Here is a 26,419-nt window from a genome sequence, read left to right as displayed (position 1 = left end):
GCATCGTCCGAAACCGGAACACATAATTTAGAAGTAAAAGCTTGCCAGGATTCTCAAAGATTGATACTCGAAACCCCAGGAGCCTTAAATCAAGGCAAACTAAGTATAAGTATAACAAACAAGGACAATAAACATATAAATGGAGAAATGAGTAAGAACACAAGGAAAGATCCAAACGAGCCTGCAGATGTTTACTGTCAACTAATTTTTACTCCCGAATATAAGACACAGGGCAGGCATGATACACTAAATAGGAGTAACATCTTGAAACTCATGGCAGAAATTAAAGAACTAAGTAACATAAAATCCACAGACCTGGAACTGGTACAATTTCAGAGAGAGTCAAAAGATATAAGTAACGAGCAAACATTGACCACTTGGAAAACCCCAGGGATTGTCCAATTAATATTAGGGTGCTCAGACCGGTTTCTATCATGGGGCATACAACTATCACAACCCACTGCCCCGCGTTATCCGCTGCCGTTAAAAAAAGAAAATCGTACACGGTTTACCAGGAAATTTACAGACCTTGCAATCCAGAAACCAGTCTATTCAATATTACACAACGCCCAAGGTAGAAGCAACCTAATGTTTACTCAGGGAGTAACAGAAGAGGAAAAAGTTGAGAAATTTCAACACTCAATGGATCATTGGAAGTGGCTTCCCAGTATGCTAAACGACAAGCGGAGGTATTGACCAAATAAAGAAACGCCGAATCAACAAGCACACGGGGGAATACACGTAATATCATGGAACATCGCTGGAGCAAAAAGACTGTTGGAGGAAGGACAAGCATTAGATGAGTGGGCAAACTGCGATATCATCGCTTTACAAGAAACCTGGTTGCAAGAAGATATCGCATTGGTAGGTTTCATCCATTACACTGTAGCTGCTGAAAAATCCAAAATCCATGGAAGAGCCATTGGAGGCTTAGCAGTTTACGTGTCAACCGCCTTAAATATCAATTCTGAGCAGCTTCATTCTTCGGACCCAAGCATTCAAATAATTAAATTATCAGGTCAAAAGGCAACCGACAACAAGACAACAATCCTGATTAATTATTACACTCAACCGAACTCAAAAGTCAAAAAGAAAAAAAATGTAGAGCTGTGCAACGCAATAACGGGACTTCGCTCCACTGAGCCCTCGTGGAATATAATATTAACTGGCGATTTCAATTCGAATTTGATATACTCCACTGAGGAAGACGAAATACTATCTGCAGACAACATGTACTGGAGCGTTCCACAGCAATCATGCAGCGTGTCGAGACCTCGTAAGGATCTGCTCGGCTTACACCTTGTGACAGAACTAGAGTATCTAGGTATGCGCGTTTTGAATGGCAGGACCAACGAAGATCGTCCTCCGAAAAAAACTTACTACGGTCCACATTCTCATTCAACGTTGGATTACACAGTTGTGAGCCTACCATTAATTCATTTAGTAGAATCCTTCTATATTGAATACACGCCCTTGAGTGACCATGCGATGCAGCACATTAAATTTAACCTCCGTACGGAAAGATTCCAACCATCATATATACTGGAGGGCCACCTAAGCACAATTAACCAAAAGCGCATTAATTGGTCGGAAGCAAACAAAACGGTCTGGTTTTCAACAATAAAGGCCACAATGAAAGATGTGGGTGACGAGCCAAAGAATAATATCCAGGCATGGAATCGTTTTCTGGATAAATTGATGACAAAAATGAAATTACCGGGTAAACAGGCCAAAACAGTAAGGCTCAACAATAAACTACCGAAAACACTACTAGAACTAAAGAGGACCTTGCGAAGAACTCAAAAGAAGCTACAGATCCAGGATAAAGATGCACAGCATTGGGACACTTTTTACGCGCAAAAACGACTATATAAAAAGATGGTCTGGGAACACAAAAGGAAGGCTAACGACAATTTCTGGACTAATTTGCTGTTTAGCTCAAAGCTTTCGAATTCGAACAAATTCTGGAAAATTGTAAACGAATTAACAAGACCGCGCAATGTATTGACCTCAAATGTCCAGGAATCCGATTGGGTCACCTTTCTCTCCTCCAAGTTTAAAGCTCACCGAGCAATAGCCATCGGGAATACAGAGCTATCATCGTATCAACAAATAAGGACACTGGAAGAAGCCTACACCAGTCAATCACCAATTACTAACCAGCCTAAATACCCAACTTCTGTCGTATTATACGGAAAAAAATCAGTTGAGGAGATAATGAAAATAATCAAGAGGGGCAAAAGTAACGGGGCCCCTGGGCCAAACGGCATACCGCAAGCTGCTTTTAAACATGCACCGGAATACTGGAGCCCATTGCTTGAGAAACTTTTTGCAGACATTCAAACATACAACCTAGTGCCTGAGAGCTGGCACGGTTCCATCACAATGCCAATATATAAGGGCGGGGAGAGATCAAACCCTGCTAACTACAGATTAATCGCCCTGCAGGACGTGGAAGCCAAATACTTTGCATCGCTATTATTAGTTGATCTGGTAAAGTGGTCAGGAGAGAGGGACTTGATCCCACTTAACCAAACAGGATTCAGAGAAGGGATCGGAACTATAACAAATATTTTATCCATCTCCATGATCGCGGAAAAATGTAAGCGCATCAAACAGGATCTGAATTTGTGCTTCATTGACCTCCAAGCAGCCTTCGATAGTGTGGACAGGAACCTATTATGGGCGAAATTAAGAGCCTGGATGATTCCTGAAAACTTACTAAGGGGTCTGCTGCTATTTTACTCCGACACCTGGACGCAAGTAAGGCTAGGAGATGGGTCACGACTATCAAAAAAAGTACGTACAACATCTGGCTTAAAACAGGGATGCGTCCTGGCTCCGCATCTGTTTAATCTATTCATTTCGGACCTCTCAGCAATGCTAAACGGATGTAACGCCCACCCGCCAAAATTAGGCGACCTACAATTGACACATCTGGCTTACGCCGACGATATCGTCCTCATGAGTCAGACAAAGGTTGGCTTATCAAGACAGCTATCGGTTCTATCAGCTTTTCTGTCTGCAAATAATTTGGCTCTGAATTTCTCAAAATCTAAAACAATGCTAATTACCAATCGGCATATAACATCACACAATGTTTGGCTAGAAGGACAACAGCTGGAAAGGGTGACAAGTTACAAATATTTGGGATATTACATCGACGACAAGCTCACTTTAAAGGCCCAGAAAACTTATGTAACATATAGATCAAGAGCTTTAACATTTGCACTTAGTACTCTATCGAAAAAGCTGGAAGGTCCTTCCTTAAAACCTTTACTTACGGTGATTGCCAACAAAGCTCTTCCAACCCTAGCCTACGCTAGTGTAGCAATGAATGGCAAGGACTCCGTTCTCCTAAACAGTTTAATTACCAAAACTTACAAACAGGTACTACAACTGCCGAACTTTGCTTCACCAGCACAAATTCGCTTAGAGTTTGGACTAAAAAATGAATGCTTGGGACGGCTTTACTCATGCCTAAAGGAGTGGTATCGGATCAAAAAGAAAGCTGCAGCTAACAATTTGAACAAATATCTATGGCAGGAATTAGAATCTCAAAAAAAATCAGAAGCAAACAAATATCTGACAAGTGCATTGGAGATTGGAGATACTATTGGATTTAATCTTCAGAGACTCCAGCCTGTATGTCATTTAACTTTCTACTAATGCCTGTGTTTAACCACTGAGAGGAACACTTTCATACGTCATTAATAACCAACAAGTCTTCCCAGCACGCCTTGTTTAATCTCTGTTCTCTCTATTTAAACCCACCAGGGACACACTGGTCTACAGTTAAATAATTCTCAACTTGCACCGTAAGCAGTACACCTTGGAGGCTGGTGAGGCTCAGTAAAAGTGAGTCACTGCCTATCTAAACCTTCTTTAAGTTTAAAAATTGAATGTTTCCCAAAAAAAAAAAAATGCAACAATTTTGTCAGCATTTTGGACTGTGGCATGAACTTTGAGAAAGGAGATTGCACTGATGATTAAACAATCAAAAAGCAGGCACAAACGAGGTAGAAGGGCATAAAGTTAACACAGTGAAGTACACTGTGTACGCAACCCTACCATCGAACCGAAATGTACATAAAATTGTAAATCAATTGTGGAAACCCCATTTTGCAATCTCTACTTTGCAGGAACAGTTCTACGAATAATCCAATAGAGGGTTCTAAAATACAGTAAAACATATTTTAAGTATAGAATCAAAATATGACATGCTATCGTTGGAGGAAAATTAAAACATTGTATTTTTTGCAAACTATATCTTATATGACTCCAGTTATTCCAATAAATGCAACACATGCCAATTTTAGCACATGTAAACAATGAATGGTGCATAAAGTGCCCCTAACTTTGAAAATTCATGAACTTTTTAAAGTTTTTTGAATTTCCCTTGTGCATCATACACTTGGGTCATATATAAAAACATCAGTTACACATACAAATGCCACTTTTTACAGGTAACTGTATAAACTCCATTCATTAAGTCAGAATGATTATCAGCTAATAAAGGCATCGTTCCATTAGGTTCAGCAATTACATTTAAACCTCAGAGCTTTTTCAATGACACTCATGTATGGTTCGTACCTTCCATGGCTGTAAACCCATGATATCTGCACAGGTCCTCTGATCAAAGGGTGTGGCATCCATTTTACAGATACTCAGATCATGTAAAGACTGTGCAATAGCATAAACTGCAGTGTAGATTTTGTAAGGATAGCTAAAACTGGTGATACCAGTGGGGTTTACATGGAGCCTTTGCAACTTCTCCGCACCAGTGCACATTAGAGTGTCATTGCTGTAAACTTCCATAGATTGTCCCTTGCCATAGTGAAGCTTACAGCCAAACGTTTCTTCCCAGAACTCTTGGAGAAACAGATCATCTGTATTTCTTAAAGGGTGTAGGCTGGTAAGATACTCTACAAACCCTGGCATTTCGCCACTGTAGATTTCAAAACCAATGGTGCCACTGAGAATTTCTGAATATTTTTCCATAAACATAAATCCAGATGTTGACCAACCCTCAGTGGCAATCAAAACCTTCCCGGTGACATTCTGTTTCATCATCTCATCTAGAACCTCAGCCAAACTGGCAGCATTAGAGAAGATGACAATAGCATTGGTGGTTGATTTCTTGATGACCTGAACAATGTGAAAAGCGTTCTTGTCAGCCCGACTTGTGATAATCGTCTCAGAGAAAGCTACACAAGCCCCAGCATTGATAAGCTCTTCCTGTACAAGTTGTATTCCTTGTTGGCCATAGTCATCATCATCTGCCAACAGGCCCACCCAAGTCCATTCAAAGTACAATACCAATTGGGCAAGTCCACGGGACTGATAGTCATCGCTGGGAACAGTTCGGAAGAAGGATGGGAATTCATTGTGGTCACTTAGGAGTGGACTTGAAGCAGAATAACTGATCTGTAAAAAACACATTTGGCCAAATGGTTATTCCATAGGACAAATTCAAATAATTGAGCTTTTACAGTGGCAGAGATGGAGGTGAAGGTGTCAGGAGGTAGGAACAGGAGATGCATTTATATTGTTTTAAGTTATTATCATTAAACATTATCAAAGACATAGCCACCTGTGTTCTTTTCCATTCAGTGAGTACTATTTTGACAATTGTCTCCTTGATTTTTTGGATGCTGGTTCCAAATTGAAAGCTGTTCACCTTAAAACCAATTTCCAATGTTAGGTAAAGAACAGAAATATTGTTTGGTCAAGCTCCACTGATATTTTCATTACAGTTAGGGAAGTGTATGTTCACTCATTCTGAAAAGAATGTTACAAATACACCTACATGTTTATTTTAAATATCATTGGTTGGAATATTGATTCCTAAACCTCCATATTCAACTGAAACCCGTGTTACTGCTGCGCCTGTTGAATGCAGGACTTTGGGGGTAGAGGTGCCCAGGACAACCTGTCCCATCCCCGCTGCAGCCGTTGCCACCACCGTCATCCTGCCAGCGCCTGGAGGTGCTTAAAAAGAAGAGAAGGCTCCCGCAGGGCGGGAAGCCCGTTTTACAGCTGTGCCTGTTGCCTGCAAGACTCTTGGGATAGAGGTGGCCAGGACTACATGTCCCATCCCCCACTTTTCATCCTGCCTGGAGGCACCTAAAGAGGAGAGCGGGCTAACGCAGCGGGGGACGTGCGTGGGGTCATGCCCGGGCCGTGCCTGGGGCAAGCCTGGGCCGAGGGTTGGCCCATCGGCGCCATCAGCGGCAGGAAGAGGCGGGGTGGGGCCAGGTCTCTTGGCCACCGTAACTCTACACTTGACTGCTTTCCATTGCGAGCGGCAAAGGCTATTGACATGGAGATTGAGGTTGCCGAACAGCGGCTATCAGTGGGAGGAGGCGACCCAGACTTGATGGATGCCCCCGCCGCTCAAATGATTGATCTTAGCCAAACAAATTCCGCACCCATGAGTAGCTTTCTGGCTCCATCTCCCGCAAGCAGCGCTGCACAAAACCTCTAATATTGCCAGTATGAGATATGGCAGGAAATAGGAAGAAAACAATAAAACATACGGAGCCCACAAAGTACACACGAGTCAGGTCAAAGAAACAGTCTCAGGTTACATGCCCAGAAGCTCCGGCGTCACCCTTGCAAGGACCAGCTACCCCGAATGGCACTAACTTGTCATCACCAACTCAGCCAGTAGCTATTCCTCAGGAAATGACTGTGGCGTTAATATCCCTGATAGAAGAGACAATGTCTAGATATTTTTTACCAATCTTAGCTAGATTGGATAAATTAGAGTCTATTGTGACACTTATGCATACTATGGTTAGGGATTTAATTACAGGGGCAGGGGCAAAACTGAATTCACTGGATTGAGGTTCTGCTCCACGGAGGACTCTAAAGCAACATGAGGGGTCATAAGCCACACGCCACACTCAACCACCCTGTCCTGTGGATAATGCTGTCCCTAGGAAACCAGCCAACACAGTAGAACAGAAGCACCCAGGGTCTGCTAGCACTTGTCAAGTGGCAAATATAGGCATGCTCTCAAGTAAAAATAAGCCTGGTCCGTCATCCACAGTCATCCACAGTTATTACTGGGAATGATATATGTACAAACCAATTAACACCCCCACTACTGCCCCACATAAATGGCCCAATTATTCGTGACAGTAAAGTGACCCTACATCTCCCACCACTGTGCTGTCCCTATGTAGCCATTCTCACCAATGTTCCCACTCTGCAGGAAAATCTAATTGAGTCACAGTCTCAACTAAAGAATAAAACCTGCTACTGGCTTCAAAAGAATAAAAAAAATGTAAACTCAGACTACCATGATATTTTATTTGTGAGATGAGTCAGGTGGGTGGGGCCGTTATGCAAGTAATTTCCTAGAGACTGCATTGTAATAAACTGCAGATCCCCAATTATTGCTAGTTGGCTGCTGGGATGGGGGTCTCACTTAAATAACCAGAGGCTGGGCAAAGCGATCGCCAGTTTGCCACTTGGCTTCTTTTACAGTCACTTTGAAAATAGTGAGAGGAACACCCTGGCCAATGGTATGGCCAATGTAACGACTCCCATACACCAGGAGGCCCCCCCTTTGGAAACTAGAAACAAGTATCATCTCCTGAGTACTCTAGATTCTCAAAATTGACTATAAAGAGCAGCCTCATCCCTTGCAGAAGATATATCTGCTATGCAGTCCATTGCCATATCCTTGCCATGCACTAGCAGTGATCCTGATTTAAGTGAACCTGCAACAAATAGTATTTATCTCCATTCACAACAAGTGCCGGGGGTCACCAACACCATTGGGCTTACACAGGAATCCTTAGTCAAATCTCAGGACTTGAAAATCTTATCCTGGAATGTAACCGGTATAAAGTCCAAGATAACCGACCCTGATTGGTGTAAGCTAATGGATGGGTTTCATTTTTGCCTTCTGCAGGAAACCTGGGCAGTTGGACGTGTCCATAGGGTAGTCTTTACCACATATAGTATTGAAGCTAAACAGCCGGCAGCTAGTCGTCCAGCAGGTGGCCTCTTAATCTGGGTCAAAAACTCTCTGGGATTTAAAATTAAGGTTTTAAATCTTGATTCAGATGAAATACTTGGGCTAGAACTATCACTGGGCAAGGAGAATGTGCAAGTTAGACTTTTTAACATCTATCACCAGATGATTAGCCCCCATAGACACCCAGGGACATTAACAACTCTGACTAATTATCTTGATTCAGCCCCGGGGAGTCACGACTGATAATCGCCTGAGATTTAAAAACAACTTTTGAACCATTTGATTACATACAGGATCTTATTTCAGATGAGGACATGGCCAGGGAGACTGCTAAACTTCAGATACCACTTATGAAGAAATGCACTAGAGTGGATCAACAAGTTTTGTCACTCACTATGGCATATGGGGTCAGAGCCTGTAATGGCCAGACACACTCCAATAAAGGAGCGTGTCATACATTTAAGAGTGGTCCTCTAAGACTCGGATCTACTATATTCTTGTTGATCTCGATCTTTGGTCTGGTGTTAAAGACATGGCTATTTTAATCCGGGAAGACAACAATCACAACGCCCTGTCTCTCACGTTGACTGGTCTAGCCTCATTGTATGGTCTCCTCAGGAGTGAAAGCACTCCGGTCATTACTACAAACAACAACAGAAGAGTTAAGTGGCCCCTTATTTTAGCTGATCCAACTGCATTCCCCAAAATATACACAGAGGTGGAGCAGACCCTAATAGACTTGAGTACCCCTACCATAGGGTCAGAAATTGTTAATACCACTTTTTTAAAACTGATCTCAAATATAAGACCTCTTTTTTACAAACATTGTACCAGACAAAAGCGAAAAACAGCCTCTTGGTTTAATGAAGCCTGTAAAAAAGCCAGGGATTACTTATTTGATGCAGTGAAATGGAAGTCTCCTATTGTTGTAAAAAGCTGCAGAAAGTCATATATATTGGCACAAAATAAGGCAAAAAGGAACTGGGAGTCCAAAAAGTGGAGCATGCTCTTAGATGCTGTGAAACCTAAGAACAGCCAACTCTTTTGGGACCTTCTGTTGCAGGGGTCACCAAACCAAGAAACGGAAACAGATTTCCACAACCAGTCCCATGTGTGGGAGGAATATTTTGAGGATCTATTTGCAGGCCAGGGGCTACTTTACGACCCAGGCACATATATGAACCTTCAGGATTTTGAAATATCTGATGGAGACAATATAACAGTGGACAAAACCATCTTGGCCATAAATTTGTTGCAGAGTGGGAAAGCCCTGTTCTTAGATAAGCTCCCGGGTGACCTGTTCAAAGCAGAACCCATTGTATGGGGCCCCCTGCTCCAAAAAGTCTTTAACACCATCTTGCTTGGGGGAGCCATTCCGGAAACCTGGCGGGCGCCAAAATTATTCCCATCCACAAAAAGGGGGACACAGGGCCATCAGCTTAATAGACGTTTCCCCAAAAATCTTTTGCAAAATCATTTTGACCAGAATCCACAATTGGACTGAGGAAAATAATGTTTTGTCTGACTTACAGGCAGGATTTACGGCCGCCACAAGCAGCACTGACCAAGTCTATAGATTCCTCCTGTTAATATGGAAGGAAGTTACCATCAGAGGAGGTCATTTATATGTGGTGCTTGTGGACTTAAAAACGGCCTTTGACTCTATAGACTGGTCCTAACTTTGGCTAGCTTTGAGAGAATTAGGACTACCACCTTCTATACTTAGAATCCTGATTCGGCTACACCACAACACCTACGCTAAGGTTAGGTGGAATTCCAATGGCAGCCTGACCAATAACATACTGGTGCGGAAAGGTATGCGCCAAGGTTGTGTCCTTGCCCCGACATTATTTACCCTCCATATTAATGGTCTAATTGGTGAACTCTATAATTGTGGTGGTGACCCCCCGAAATTGGCAGTCATTGTAGTGCCATGTCTGCTGTTTGCAGACGATACACTGCTTATTTCTAGAACACCTTGAGGAATCCAAAACCTCTTGAATAAATTCGCTAAAGTCTGCAAAGAAAAGGGCTTAGAAATAAACTGCTCCTAAATATATGTCCTTCAATCCCTATAAATCTAGCCAGGGCAAACTCGCGCTGGGCACCCAAGTTTTGGAGCAAGTAAAGTCCTTTGATTACCTGTGAGTTCACATTAGCGATAGGCTGGCATGGAATCAGCAGCTGGTAGAGAGCACTTTGACCCTCCAGCATGTTGATTGTGCCATAGTACGTAGGGCTAGGGCCTCCCCCTACCTTCCCGTTTCACCTATTCTAGAACTGCATAGGGCAAAATGTCTAGGAGCGGCTCAATATCGGGTCGAGCCACGGGGGTTGGAATATCTGACGGACCTAACCTTTACTGAAAATAAATTTATTAGAGCCAACATGAACCTGGCAGTGAACACCCCACTCCTGCCGCTAAGACTAGACCTTGGCATAAAACCTATTGCACACTTGCCATTCTCAGGGCTCTTTTATTCTGGATAAGGCTTTGGACAAGTAACACCAAGGTCCCGCTGAAGGAAGCCATGGTCGAGCTGATTGACCGGCACAAGCAAACAGGTCAAATCAAGTAGTTCAACTTTTAAAAGTAATATCTATCTTATTAGCCCCTAAAGTGATTTGGCTTTTCCCAGCCACAGTTTGTGCATCCATTAAACACACCTGGTTACAGTGAAACAGAGTCTTTGTTTTTTTAATGATTTCTCATTGCGTACCGACCATGCTTTAGTTCATAAGGTAACATTTTATGATTGTAAAAATGGGTATGAAGAAAAGCTATGTATTTTTTAAGTGTTTGTGCCAAAGGGTCTTTGTTTAGAAATGGTGGTTATTTGTACTACTCTGAATTTGGAGTCAACAAGGATCTAATGTGATTCGAAGGGCATTTTGCAAAAAATCTCCATTCTTTCACACTGACTTACATTTCAAAGGTAAAATAGTGAGACATTCATTGGGATTTAAGAAATGTTCTACTATTCTTTGCTGCCAAACTTATCTTGAAAATGATATCCCACTTATTTGAGTAAGCCTGTCACCCATGACATGAAAGGCACAAAATACAGCATAGAGACATCAAGATTTTTCCATTGAATTTAATGCTTTCTGGAGCTGTTGGTAGCTACGGTCCAAGGTCGACTGGCACCCAGAGCAACATGTCAACCTCAAGAGAAGTCCTAGGTCATGTGACTTACATGGATCCCACTTCTTTTTCTTACACATAATGTGATTCAAACATCAAACTCAGATTGTTATCAAGTTTCTGTAACAAGGGATTTCTAGAGTTTTTGAGAATTGACAATAGTCCAACTTATCAGGATTTCTCAACTTCTACTAACTGTGTGGTGGGCATATTGCCTACAACATGAACTGGTCACAATTTGAACCATGTCATGTCTATGTCGTCCTCTCATGATTAGAGTTTAGGCCCCTTTCTATGATGTGTGATAGGTCCACTTACGCAAGGGGGTTGCATTTTCAGCAGAGAAGAGTGAGGAGGCAGTATGGAAAGACCTTAGTGCTGGCAGCAACTGCCTGAGACATCTGTCACATAAATATGGGAAAATTAATGTTTTTGTACTAATTCTTTAATTTTTGCAGGACATTCTGCTTAAGAAATGTTGCTGAGATCCATGCAAGCCACACCAATCTCAAATGCCCAAGATGTTTAGGTTTCATAACTGACTGGGGTTGATGGGGTTCCTTGGATGCCAGACAACCCTGGGGTAAATGATGAAGTCAATCTTTGTGGAAACAAAGAGGAAATCAGGGGTTTTATACATATTCTTAACATTTGCAGGATTCCTGGGTGTGAAAACCTGAGGGTATCCATGTAAGGTACTCCGCTTTGGATTTCCCTGGTATCGTGGTTTCAGGGTGCTGACTGACCCAGAAACCCAATACTGAAACCATTCCTCATAGTAAATGAGAGGACATTAGCTTTTCGCATGGTTTAGATTTGACATATGGGGTGGCAGAGGGTATAAACAATCAATTGTGGCCCTGTATAAAATACTGTCTGGTGCACTAGAGAGAAGCCCAATGCAAAGACAGTCAAGCACCCCATCTGACTCACTTGATTATCTTTTTCCTGGGTGAGAAGATTGGGTGTTATCCCATTAATATCCCATACCAGGGTGGGGGGGCCGGTAAGCCCATCTGGCCAGTAGTTATGAATACTACAATGTGGTGCAGGTCTTACCCATTAAGGCACTAGATTGAAGCCTCCACCCCTAGCACCAGGAGGCTGTTTTGACTTCTTAAGTGGACAATTGGAGGGTTTACATCCTATCATCTTGTCCCATGAGGCCAGAAACCTATAGAAAAGGGGTTGGTGTCTTAAAAGGAAACGGTGTGAGGCATATGCCTTGGCATTGAGTCCTTTCCCCCAGCAAGATAGCCTTTCTGCTACACAAGAGAGGCAGCAAGGTAGGTGTTATCCCTTCTCTGTCATCGTCTATGTCAAACTACACCCAAAGGTTTCCTCGGGATTAGCATTGGGATGGCTGCAGTACTCAGATGGGATGCTCCAGAAGAACTGAAAGACTGTGTGGACTTCAAGGATGAAGCATGTGCCCTTATGCCTGGACATGTCAGTCACCACCCCTTTGGTGTGGCACAATGATAGGAGGGCCTGGCGTTCACCCCATTCTATTTTTCTAATATGCTGCTGGTGTCTACTTAGCTTTTTGGCTGCTTCCGAGGTAAGATTAGGAGTAAATCCCACAATCTGTCTCTCAGGAGTGTCAGATAGACTGTTTAGGATATAGTGGTGGCCATGCTGCCCAATACCAGAATGAGCTGGTTCAAAACCATTATTGTGTTATGTAATTTATCACTAGCCCCTAGTGTGCTTTTGCCCTCCTGAGGAAAGGGAGTTGGAGTGTAAATCCCCCAATCTGACTTTTAATGGACCTGCACAAATGTTGAGCATTTAGGTGTAGGGATACATCCCGATTACAGAATGGGCCAAACCCGAACTGTAAGAAACTGGGTTGTTAGTTGAATGGGGGTGGCTCCTGTTCCGTCTAGTAGCGTTATCCTAGAAGTGAATAACGTCCCCAAATGCACACGGAATTGTAATGTTTGAAAAAACAGTCCATAAACAATTTTGTTGAAGATTCCTTAGAATGTAATTTTTATTTCAAATATCCTTAGATTTTTAGTTCATCACGATGAGTTGGCAAGGTATGCTCAGACGTGGGTCCCTTGCTCACTTTGCCACTGGATTCAAGCTAGCATGGCTGATGACGGCTGATTAGCCAGAAACCGGTCCCAGGATGCTTGTTTCCGTTCCAGGGAAGACATGGCTTGGCAGTTCGGGCTGGGCTGTTCCCATGAGGCACAGGGTCAGACTGATTTGCATATGGCCATGTCTGAACTGGGGTAGTGTGGTGAACAAAATAACGATGGATTAAACCCCGATCTGTGCGGGAGGGTATGCCCAGACTGGGCTCCTGTGCTCTCTAACCCACTAGAGTCAAGCTATCCTGGCTGATGATGGCTGATAAGCCAGAAACCGGTCCTAGGATGCTTGATTCCTGTCCAGGGAAGACATGGCTTGGCAGTTCGGGCTGGATTGTTCCCATGAGGCACAGGGTCAAGACTGATTTGCAGATGGCCATGTCTGAACTGGGGTGGCATGGTGAGCAAAATAACAATGGATTGAACCCAGATCTGTGACTGAGGGTGAATGTTTTGCCAATGTGCAACATTCCGTCCATCATCTTGTGTGTTTTGCTGTTCGCCCTATGTGGAAAGGGTATGCCTAGACATGGGTCTCGTGCTCACTACGCCACTGGATTCAAGCTTTCCTGGCTGATGACGGCTGATAGCCAGAAACCGGTCCTAGGATGCTTGATTCCGGTCCAGGGAAGACATGGCTTGGCAGTTCGGGCTGGATTGTTCCCATGAGGCACAGGGTCAAGACTGATTTGCAGATGGCCATGTCTGAACTGGGGTGGCATGGTGAGCAAAATAACAATGGATTAAACCCAGATCTGTGACTGGGGGTGAATGTTTTGCCAATGTGCAACATTCCGTCTATCATCTTGTGCATTTTGCTGTTTGCCCTATGTGGGAAGGGTATGCCCAGATGTGGGTCCCATGCTCACTACGCCACTGGAGTCAAGCTATCCTGGCTGATGACGGCTGATAGCCAGTAACCGGTCCTAGGATGCTTGATTCAGGTCCAGGGGAGACATGGCTTGGCAGTTCGGGCTGGGCTGTTCCCATGAGGCACAGGGTCAAGACTGATTTGCATATGGCCATGTCTGAACTGGGGTGCCGTGGTGAGCAAAATAAGGATGGATTAAACCCAGATCTTTGACTGGGGGTGAATGTTTTGCCAATGTGCAACATTTCGTCCATCATCTTGTGTGTTTTATCGGGAATACCAGGGCAGTGATGTGAAATGTGGTGGTGCGAAGTGCTGTGCCCTCAGGTCATCGTGCAAGAAGCGGCTCGGTGGCGGCATCGCCATAGGTGAGACCAGGGTTGTGTGTGAAGTGGGGCGGTGCGCTGTGCTGTGCCAACAGGCCACAAAGCTGGCAGCAGTGTTATTGATGGCATTGGGTTGCTTTTTCTTCTGTTGCAGCATAAAACATACAGTTCCCAGTGCTGGTAGCAGAAGATCTTGAAGTATTTACTGTTCCTGACTCCACCCCTTGGAAAAACTCAGGAAAATAAGTTGCAGAAAGTCCAGTCCGGTCCTTTCACTTCTCAAGCCAGAAGCTGTCACTGCAGGCCAGCACAGCAAAGCCCACAGTAAAGTGGTAGTTCCTCCTCACATATTCGCTAGCTCTATGAGTTCTAAGGTTATGGGGTCAGGGCCCCAATATTGATACTACTTTTCCCTTTTAGGTTTTAGGAAGCAAGTCTCTCTTGTCAGTAAAACTAGTTCTGTCCTTCCTAGTCCAGCTTCACTACAGGAGGTGGAGACAGCTTTGTGCAGAGCAGACACAGTCTATTCGGGTGCCAGGGAAAGCTCCTTCCACCACTCTTAATGCTGAAAAGTCTATTCAGCCAGGGGACAAGTAACCCAGGGAAGGCAGGACACCTCTCAAATGCCCCCTTGTCACTGTCCAGAGTGAATGCACATCCCCAGCTCCTGCCAATCCAAAACTTGAACCAGAACTCAGAACTAGAACTCAGAATTGTTTTTTTTATAATTCTACAGATAGTGTTAAAAAAGTTTGAGAAGTTCAAAAGAAAAATAAGAACAGTTTTTCCAATGAAAATCTTGCAATTCAACTTTTTACATGACAATTTCACAACAATTTTTAAAAATGTCTTCCACAAAATGTTTTTGTGGGGAGAAAGATTAATTTTTAGATACAAGACACTACTTCCCTACTTTAAAAAGTACAAATGCTCTGCACAGTGTGCAGTTCCTCGGGTGAAAAGAAAGAATTACACACTCCAACTCTAAAATGCAGCTCTGTTATCTTAAATCTGTTTGATAGATCCATGATCATTGGAAGGTCTTACCTGGGTGTGCTTGTAGAGACTCAATATTCGTGACATAAGAATTGAAACTGTTGATGTAGCATCTCCTACAATGGCTAGAGTTGGGTGATTCTTCCAGCACAGGTAGTTTGGTGTTGGTACTTCTTCCCCTGTCAGCATCCATAGAGTTCCCTCGAGCGATCGCTCTAAGACCATGCAGGAGTCATGGATCCGGAAGCCCATGGTAATGTTGGGTAGGAGATTGGTTTTCATGTTAACCTCCTCAATGGCAAAAGCCATGGCTTGGTACCAAGAGAGAGATGTAGTCAGAAACCTGAAACATAAGGAGAAAAATGAGTAGTATTTTTCCAACATTGTCCATGATTGTCAGACTATCGGATTCTTAAATTGGGAATGGGTGGCCTCTGTCAACTTCATGAGTTCAATATTGTTAGGCTAAAGCACACTTCATAGAGAATCTCTGCCCATCCCAGGGTAGCTAGAGAAAAAGCAGCAGGATATCCCAGAGATATAGGTGTTACGTTCAAGCACTTTTAAAATGAAGAACACAGCACAATAACATTCCCAAAATAGTTTAAAACAATAGTGGAAATGTGAATGACATAAGGACACTAAGATCATTACAATTGGTTAAAGAGAACCAGAGATATGAAGGTTTACTTTTTTAAGGCAAAACACACTAAGTAGAAGTAAAGCACCATTGAAAAAAACGTTATCCACTGACTAAGACCTAGAAGTCATTTAAGGAAACTATAATTAGGCAGATGTTACATACACCAAGGGGGTAATCTTGATATCCCAGTTAAAGTTTTGAATTTTTGACCTAGACTCTGAAATGGAAGTCAAAAACTGTCAGTGTGACACGGTCCTAAGCTATGACTGGCCAGGACCTCTTGAAGTTAGATTCTTGTCATCAAGTTTCAGCTGAAGCCATTAGTTTTAGCACTAAAAGCTGTGAGCAGATCAAAGCTCTAGCTGCTGAAGTTGTTTCGAGGGTTAGATAGATTTGTCAGCTTGCCCCGGGTTCAATGTTTTATAATTCAAATTATTCACTTTTCTGGTTCTCACAATTCTCTTCAGTGGGACAAAGATGGAAGCAATAGCTGGGCAGGAATCCACAAGGCCAGAATCTGCGGCCAACCCACCATTGGACATGGCCAAAGACCAAGCACATAGGGGGTTGGCTGCTCCCGGAGAGCCTGCGGCCAACCTACCACCGGCATAGCCAAAAGCATTGTGCTGAAAGGGTTGACTGCTCATGGGCCCTGCGGCCTACAGATGCTGCACATGGGCACTGCAAAAAGAACAATTGATGGACAGAATGCAGAACAATGTCATACATTCACCTCAGTACAGAGATCTGGGACTAAATCCATCGTTGTTTTGCTCACCATGCCATTTCAATTTGGACTCAGCCATATGCAAATCAGTCTTGACACAGTGCCCCATGGGAACAGTCCATACTGAACTGCCAGGCCAGGTCCTCCCCAGACTGGAAACAGGCATCCTAAGACCGATTTCAGGCTTTCAACCCTCATCAGCCAGGATAGCTTGACTCCAGTGGCATGGAGAGCACGGGACCCACATCTGGGCATACCCGTCCCACTCGGGGTGACAAATGCAAAAAGAACAATTGATGGACAGAATGCAGAACAATGTCATACATTCACCCCAGAATAGAGCTCTGGGCCTAAATCCATCGGTTTTTTTTGCTCACCATGCCAGTCTAGTTTGGACCCAGCCATATGCAAACAGTCTTGAACCTGTGTCCAATGGGAACCGTCCAGCCCGAACTGCCAGACCAGTTCCTCCCTGGACTGGAAACAAGCATCCTAGGACCGACCTCAGGCTTTCAGCCCTCATCAGCCAGGATAGCTTGACTCCAGTGGCATGGAGAGCATGGGACCCACGTCTGGGCATACCCGTCCCACTCTGGGTGAGAAATGCAAAAAGAACAATTGATTAACAGAATGCAGAAAAATTTCATACATGCACCCCAGTACAGAGATCTGGGCCAATATCCATCGTTGTTTTGCTCACCATGCCATTCCAGTTTGGACCCAGCCATATGTAAATCAGTCTTGACCCTGTGCCCCATTGGAACAGTCCAGCCCGAACTGCCAGGCCAGGTCCTCCTTAGACTGGAAAGAAACATCCTAGGACCGGTTTCGGGCTTTCAGCCCTCATCAGCCAGGATGCTTGACTCCAGTGGCATGGAGAGCACAGGACCGACGTCTGGGCATACCCGTCCCACTTGGGGTGACAAATGCAAAAAGAACAATTGATGTACAGAATGCAGAACAATGTCATACATTCACCCCAGTACATAGATCTGGGCCTAAATCCATCGTTGTTTTGCTCACCATAGCATTCAAATTTGAACCAAGCCATTTGCAAATCAGTCTTAACCTTGTGCCCCATGGGATCAGTCCAGCCCGAGCTGCCAGTCCAGGTACTCCCTGGACTGGAAACAAGAATCCTAGGACCAGTTTCAGTCTTTCATTGTATTGTATTGTATTGTATTGTGATTTGTAAAGCGCGATTGCTGCCCAAATGGGCGTCCAAGCGCTAGAGCATGGATAGCCGAGCTGAGGGTGGCGGAGACTGAGATTTAAGTGGGCCTGGCAAACAGAAAGGTTTTCAATTGTTTGCGGAATGAGAGTAGGTTAGGGTTGGACCGGATTTGTAGTGGGAGTGAGTTCCACATTTTAGCGGCCTTTAAGGAAAACATCCTTCCTCCGGTCCTAGCTCTCCGTACTCTTTGGACTACGGCCAGAAAAGCCTCCGTGGACCGAAGGGGTCTATTAGGGTGGTATTGAGTGACCAGTTTGTTAATGATCGCTGGACCTGACTTCCAGAAAGCTCGGTGGGCAATACATAGTGCCTTGAAAGCCACTCTCTGTCTCACTGGGAGCCAGTGTAGGCTGCTCAGTGCGGGTTTAGCAGACTGTGTCCTTGGAATCTGTAGCAGGGCGCGGGCTGCGCAGTTCTGGACCACCTGTAGCTTTCGCATGGACGTCTCAGGGGCTCCCACATACAGGGCGTTGTTTGAATCCAGCCGGGACTGAATCAGGCCCTGAACTGCCACTTGTTTGGCTTCCATTGGGAGGAGGGGGAGGACTTTCCTTAGAGTTCTGAGTAAGCCAAAACAGATGGCGGATAGTTTTGTAGCCTGGGTGGAGAAGGAGAGGTTTTTGTCCAGCCATACTCCTAAGCTTTTTACACTTTCTTTGGGAGTGGGAGGGGTGCCCAGACGCCCAGGCCACATGGAGGGAAGTGACGTGGGTGATGCGGGACCTAAGAGCATGAGCTCGGTTTTGTCTCCATTAAGTTTCAAAGAGGAGCATGTCATCCACTTTTTAATGTCCTCTAGGCAGTTCGTCAGACTTCCTGAGGTGTGACCGGCGCCTTCCTGAGTCATTGAAACCACTAGCTGGGTATCGTCAGCATATGATACGATTTTTATACCCGAGGGTTCGACGAGTCCAGCCAGTGGTTGCATATAGACATTGAAGAGCGCGGGGCTTAGTGAAGAGCCCTGCGGTACTCCACAGTTCAGGGGTTTTCTGGCTGATATTGTGTCCCCGTCAAAGATCTGGAAGGATCTATTGTGCAAGAATGAATCAAGCCATCTTAGAGCATCGCCTCCGACACCGATGTTGCGCAGACGGTTCAGCAAGGTGGCATGGCTGACCGTGTCGAAGGCTGCGCTTAGATCAAGGAGGATCACTGCCACTGATCCTCCCTGGTCTAGTATCCTTCGGGACTCTTCGGTGACTGCCAGCAAGGCGGTTTCAGTACCGTGTTTGGGCCTGAATCCTGTCTGGGATGGGTCAAGGAGTGCATGGCTTTCTAGAAATTGTGTCAGTTGGGTATTTATGTACTTCTCCAGTACCTTGCTTACCCAGGGAAGTAGTGAGATTGGGCGGTAGCTGGAGTGATCTTCTGGGTTGAGGGTGGGCTTTTTCAGCAGAGCCCGTACCATAGCTCTCTTCCATCCATTGGGTACTGTGCAGGAGGATATGGATGAGTTGAGGAGCTCTAGCACCACGGGAAGAATGGCTTGGCTTGCTTGGAGCAATATTTCTGGTGGGGCAGGGTCAAGGGGAGAGCCAGATTTAACTTGGCGTGCCAGTTGTTGCAATGTCTCCAGGTTTAGTGGGGGGAAGTGGTCCAGCGTTGGCTGTCCTGGGGAGGGGGAATTAGTCGGAGAGGTCTGATTGGGTGTTATTGAGTTGTTGGCAGCTGTAGGGAAGGCGGAATAGATCTGAGTGACTTTGTTATGGAAGAAGTCTGCAAGTTCATTGCATTGTTCTAGCGTTTTCGGGACTGGGGGGGCAGTGTTGACGGTAATGCATTTTTTGACCAGGTGGAAAATTTCCTTGGGTTTTGATTTTGCTGCCATTATTTGGTCTGCGAAGTAGGAGGCCTGGGCCGCCCTAACCCCATTTCTGTAGGCCTTAATAGCCTCTTTGTATTGGGTTTTTTTTTCTGGGAGAAAGTCTAGTCGCCAGGCTCTCTCTTTTTTCCTGCAGAGGCGTTTTAGGTCTCTCAGGGAATCTGAGAACCAAGGAGCAGATTTGTGTGACCTCTTGGGAATGGATTTCCGTAGAGGAAGGATCGTGTCCAGTGATTCCCTGATCCAACCCTCATAGTTGTTATTTGCTTGGTTGGGGTTTGTGCAGGGAGGTGGGCAAGAGCATTCAAGGTTAGTTGTCCATGGCTCTATGAGAAGTTTCATCCCTCATCAGTAAGGATAGCTTGACTCCAGTGGCATGGAGAGCACGAGACCCACGTCTGGGCATACCCGTTCAACTCGGGGTGACAAATGCAAAAAGAACAATTGATGGACAGAATGCAGAACAATGTCATACATTCACCCCAGTACAGAGACCTGGGCCTCAATCCATCGTTTTGTCGCTCACCATGCCATTCCAGTTTGGACCCAGCCATATGCAAATCAGTCTTGACCCTGCACCCAATGGGAACAGTCCAGACCGAACTGCCAGGCCAGGTCCTCCCTGGACTGGAAACAAGGAACCTAGGACCGGGTTTGACTTTACCATTAAAGAGGGTTTATCATTACAAGTTCATGAGTACCAAACATGACCTCTTTCTCTACCTCCTATCGTTGAGGAATTACAGCGTATTAAATGTTATAAGAGAATCCCCAATTCTATCCTGTGGGAGGGGAAGACCTCAGGATAGTGAAAAATGAATGTGGGAGTTTCTCACTACCAGTACATACAAAACTTCAGAGTACATATTTTACCTTTGAAATACACAGCCTCCTGCCCTATGGGCTACCTAAGGCCTATCTTAAGATGGGTTCATATGTGATAAAAGGGGATTTTAAGGCTCGGCAAGGGGTTTTAAATGCCACTTCGACATGGCAGTAAAACTGCACTCAGGCTTTGCAGTAGCAGGTCTGTGATATGTTTAAAGGGCTACTTAAGTGTTTGGCACAATCAGTGCTGCAGGCGCACTAGCAGCATTTAATTTAAGATCCTGGGCACATGTAATGCCATTTACTAGGGATATATGTGTACATTGGATGGGCCAATTGTGGTTCAGCCAATGCTATCATGTTTTAGAGAGAGAACACATGCACTTTTGCACTGTTTAGCAATGGGAAAGTGCACAGAGTCCAATGCCCCACCCATGGAACACACCTTTGACTCCTAGTGGTGCAAAATTGTGCATACCACTACTTTGTACTACTTTGACCAACTTTACAATGTAAATCTTGATTTGTAATGGAAAGTAAATATGCCCAAAATATTTTGTGCCATGTTTCCATTTCAAAAGTAACGCAAAGTCTATGCAAATTGTTGGTAAATCTGGCCCCATGTTTGTACTCTGCATAACATTGTCGGAACATTTCAAAAAAGCAATAACAACAGATATAAATAGGTGGTTTTGTTAAACAGAGTGACTTATATAAATGAAAGGCAAGAATGTTATTTAGAAAGATTTGTTTTTTTCGACAGAAAAGGCAGGAGACTACTTGTATAGCTGATGTATGGGTCTATGGTGGGAGTCGATGACTGGGTTGTAAATCATATGGTAGTGAGATTTAATGATTGTAATTGTGAAAACTGCATATGAATGTATAATTGATTTGAATTTTATTTGTTATTTATAGTGATCCCAGACGAAGGGCATCTGTAATGCCCGAAATGCATTGGATTTTTTGAATAAACACTGCCTGTGATGAATCGTGCGTCAGTCGTGTTTCCTAAAGAGGTCCAGATGGACACATTTGAAACAGTAGAAATTTAGAAAAATACCACATAATTCCACGTGTAGACCAGCAAGCAAGAGAAACACTATAACTGAGGAGAATTAAAAGGATTACTAGGATTACATTGGCGAAATTGGAGTTAATTTGCGGCTAAGGCCATAAAGCAGTGTTATTGGTTTGGGGCGAGATGACGCCCCACTCCTTGGATTTGCTAACTAATTTGTGCCATGGGCATGGCACCAAACCAATGTGCACGCAATCATTGTATAACATGGACGAACGTAATATACCGGAATAATGGTGTGCATCCCACCCCCCCTACTTGTTGGTAGCATGGGGACCCCATATGCTACACATGGAATATCCACTTGATGCAAAGTAAAGGAAAGCAGCACATTGATCTGTTTTGCAATTCTTTGGATTACAAACCAATGCCAATCATAATTTGTGTTGGTTTGTTAATTCCAACAGAAGACTTTGCGATGGGTTGCATAGAAAGTACTGCAATCCCACTATAAAATCTATCCGTCTGGTGCTTTGTGTTCACATACCGGGGGTGTACATCTTGGGTTTGGGTGGTCATTTTATCTGTAAGAAGAGAGGGCCATATTATCAAGAAAGGACGATACATTATCGCCTCTTTTATTGGCAGCTAACCTGGGCTTCTATGGGAATTCACAAGGGCATAATATCAAGCCCATTATCGCCGCTTTAGCTGCAGTTTCCTGACGATAAAAGTGGCAATAATGTATCACACTTTCTTGATAATATGGCCCAGAATTCCTAGGCCGGAGACTCTGGTGGGAAGCAGTCGATGTTGAGGCGCCCTCAACTTCTTGATGTCTTCTCTTTGCTGCATTCAGTTGATAGAGTGACAAATATTTAAATTCTGGAATATTCCAGATTTTCTGAATACGTTTTCATTCCTAATATGACTGGAAACCTCCTGGTTGCAGAGATTACAGGTAACCCTTTTTGCGTGTCATTTTTTTGCAACTGCAGAAACAGAAAAAAAGCCCCAAACAGTGGACTCTGTCAAGGGTTGTGGCTCATCCTGTTCTCCCTAGGATTGTAATTTACTAATCAGTCTTATCTAGATCCCATTGTCTGATTTACGTTGGATTCCAAATGAAATTATGCAAATTTAAAAAGTCAGCCGAAAATTCAAAGAAAGTGAATATTCTGAAGTGCCACTTCCTAAGAACAGTAATAAGGTGGAAAGTGCTTCAAAATACATCAGTACAATTACATTAGTCAATGAAATGTAGTCTAGCTGGGTACTTTACTGTGGTACAAAGAAATGCTGAAATAAAAAAATGAAAAAACCTACAACAGATATTGGTTATTTGTGCCTGGGAGAAAACCTGCAGGCTCAAACTTAAAATGAAATGACCCCTTCATAGTCAACACAACTTTTTTTGCAAAACTTCTGGGTCTCATGGATGTACTTTCGGTTCCATAAAAGGAACTAAAGGCCCTGCAGAAGTGACTCAGCACTCCGTCTTTGGCCCTATGGGTCTCCGGAAGTATCGCAATACCTATAAGACATCAAATAACTATATAAATCTGAAAGCAGCCATCTGATTGGCCATTCAGGGAATGCCACTCGAAAAAAGCAAGAAGCTTTCAGAAAAAGCCTGAAATGGTTTTCTTGTAAATGTAAATGTGTTTGTATTTATATAGCACACTTCTACCCAGAGGTCTCGTAGCGCTGTATTCATACCGCTGTGGAACCCATCTGGCTTTCCTGTGAAATGTCCACTCCTGGGCACTCCCAAGGTGAAGCCAGGCATCCAAGCGCTGCTGGGGCCGTTGTGGAGATTAAGCAAGCTAGTGCCCAGAGTCACAGAGTGGGACCCATGATTAGACTAGGCACTGAGGCGAGAATTATCAGGTCCGGGGAAATTGAGTCCAAGAGCCTCCGAGGTGGGAATTGAACCCTGGTCCTGGGTCAGATCTCTGCATCAGGGTCTGCCGTTCTAACCATTGAGCCACACTTCTTCAGCACCATTACCAGAATGGTGTTTTAATTAGGAAGTTTAGTGTAGATAGAATCACACACAATCATGGTGTCAGAGAGACCTGGACTACTCCATCCTCTAGTCCTAGCACAGGTGCAGTATTACAAGATAACATTATCTTCATTCCATTGATATCTGTATCAACTCAACAACTGAAGGCTGAGAAAGAATCGGTAGTGTGGCAGGTTTTCCAACTTCAAACTGGCCCAAAAAATAAGTGCTTAGGAATGTACATGTACCTTGTGGAACCAAGTGCTTCATAGGGGTGAAGCTAGCCAGTAATCCATGGGAAAAAATGGGATGTCAAAGTACCTGAGGGCTATGCATCCTGCCGACATCATAGCTCATTCTGAGGTCATAAGGAGCAAAATTGCAGAAGGACACAGATTGCACCAGAGGAAGTGCATTGTCAATACCTGGAGAAAAGAGAGAATGTCCCAACATAAAGCAGGAACTGTCTAAAGGTTATAACCTCTGAAGAAACAAACAAAATAATATTTGTCAAGGCTATGGAAGATCACCTTATCAAAGAATGCAAAGAATTGTGAAAAATAAATAAAAACAAGATATGTTTAAAAGAACATTTCAATAAATGAACAATACAAAGTTGAAAACCAGTAGTTTAAAACTTAAAAAAAAGAAATTAAAAAAATAAATATGTAAAACAACATTAAAAAAATTATTTTAAGTTCTGCATCCAATCACCTTTATACTCAACCATGTACTGCTTAGAGTGGGCAATAGGTTGGATGCTGGGACAGAGTTGATGCAGAGACAAGGCCTTTTGCTGAGCCCCTAACTGCATATTGCCATATGTCATATGCATCTGGGCTGCACTCCTAAAGACATAGTTACACAAGGTACATGCAGAATATAATGAACAAATCTCTGAAAAAAATAATGGTAACAGTGATGTTATAGTTAAGTAGCTTAAGTAAAAAAAAAAACTGAAATTTACTGGGAAAAACAAAGATCAAACCGACATTATAGTTAAGTGAAAAAGTCATACCAGAACTAAACTTCAAATCCTTAAAATTTGCCAGGTATGGTTAAGGACGCTAATTATAACTTGCACCACTGTCATGCACTGCTAATGAATTCACATATCACATGACTCATGACATGTTAAATGGCATCACTCATGACATTTAGGGGCTGATTCCAATGTCGGACAGACTAAGGTCCGAATGACTTGTTTAGAGAAAGAACAACGGTGGAGGATTCCCAACAGAACAGCACCTAGTCAAATATTCTCCCAAAATTGATTTAGACCCACAATGTAGTGCATGGGACAATATGTGTGCACACTTCAAAAAACACCCACCGTTACAATGTTGGTTCAAAACATGAACTATGAAATACTTTAAACAAGGTCAAGGTGCACCACTTCAATATTTACAGAAACTGTTAACTTTGATAAGGTCAACAGAAACAATCACATCAGTTGTTACTTGTGTTCTTTAAGAGTTCTTTTATTCAATTCAGTTGAAAAATGAAAAGCACACACAGGAGCTACAGCCGACGCGTTTCGTCCTCTTGGGACTTCTTCAGGGCAAAATGAATCATAAGATAATGTTCTTAGGTCTTCTCCCGTGGTTGTTGGGTACGTGGGTATATACGTGACGTTCTATTATACTGAAAGGGGCATCATGTTTGACAAAGAGTTCTCAGTGGAGGAATCTGGTCTGTTAGAGCCGTTCTTGTTAATAGGCGGTGTGTATCTATTTGTAGTCACGTTCAGCCAATACACTCATAAATTGAGAGGTATTTCAATATTGTGCATGTAATTCTCATCAATGTATGGATGATAGTCCATATAGTGCTGGAACCAGAGTAGTAAGCAAGGAATGAAGTTCTGTCTGTCTATTGTTATTTGCTTGTTGTAAGGGAAATATATGTTAATCCTCCTGCTTGGGCACTGCCGGTACCTGACGGAGGAGGACGTCGTATTGCATGCTGATCTAGGAACCAGGGGATGCTTCAGCTCACTTTATTAGGAGTGCCCAAGCAGGAGGATTAACATATATTTCCCTTACAACAAGCAAATAACAATAGACAGACAGAACTTCATTCCTTGCTTACTACTCTGGTTCCAGCACTATATGGACTATCATCCATACATTGATGAGAATTACATGCACAATATTGAAATACCTCTCAATTTATGAGTGTATTGGCTGAACGTGACTACAAATAGATACACACCGCCTATTAACAAGAACGGCTCTAACAGACCAGATTCCTCCACTGAGAACTCTTTGTCAAACATGATGCCCCTTTCAGTATAATAGAACGTCACGGATATACCCACGTACCCAACAACCACGGGAGAAGACCTAAGAACATTATCTTATGATTCATTTTGCCCTTAAGAAGTCCCAAGAGGACGAAACGCGTCGGCTGTAGCTCCTGTGTGTGCTTTTCATTTTTCAACTGAATTGAATAAAAGAACTCTTAAAGAACACAAGTAACAACTGATGTGATTTTTTCTGTTGACCTTATCAAAGTTAACAGTTTCTGTAAATATTGAAGTGGTGCACCTTGACCTTGTTTAAAGTAAGGTCCGAATGACATCGATCAGGAGCCGTAACAGACCGACCTGCTGTGGTCAGTTACGGCCCTGCAAGCATGATGCGACCGAACCCTGTTCGGTCGCATTCGTATGCTTCACAATGGAAGCATGCATTCCGAGTG

General features: G+C 43.6%; 1 protein-coding gene across 1 annotated transcript in view; it reads right to left on the bottom strand.

Moving 5' to 3' along the window:
- LOC144798445 (extracellular calcium-sensing receptor-like) overlaps positions 1-26,419 on the bottom strand; it is a 109,639-nt gene that overhangs the window by 67,759 nt on the left and 15,461 nt on the right. The window contains exons 2-3 of the mRNA XM_078669321.1: positions 15,482-15,773; positions 4,594-5,427 (exon numbers count right to left, since the gene is read on the bottom strand). Coding sequence (XP_078525447.1) covers positions 4,594-5,427; positions 15,482-15,773 — 1,126 coding nt within the window. The remainder of the gene's footprint in view (positions 1-4,593; positions 5,428-15,481; positions 15,774-26,419) is intronic.

The sequence above is a fragment of the Lissotriton helveticus genome, chromosome 12 (genome assembly GCF_964261635.1).
Source record: "Lissotriton helveticus chromosome 12, aLisHel1.1, whole genome shotgun sequence".
Taxonomy (NCBI): domain Eukaryota; kingdom Metazoa; phylum Chordata; class Amphibia; order Caudata; family Salamandridae; genus Lissotriton; species Lissotriton helveticus.
Note: the sequence above shows the minus strand (reverse complement) of the source record. Positions and strands in the feature narration are given on the sequence as shown.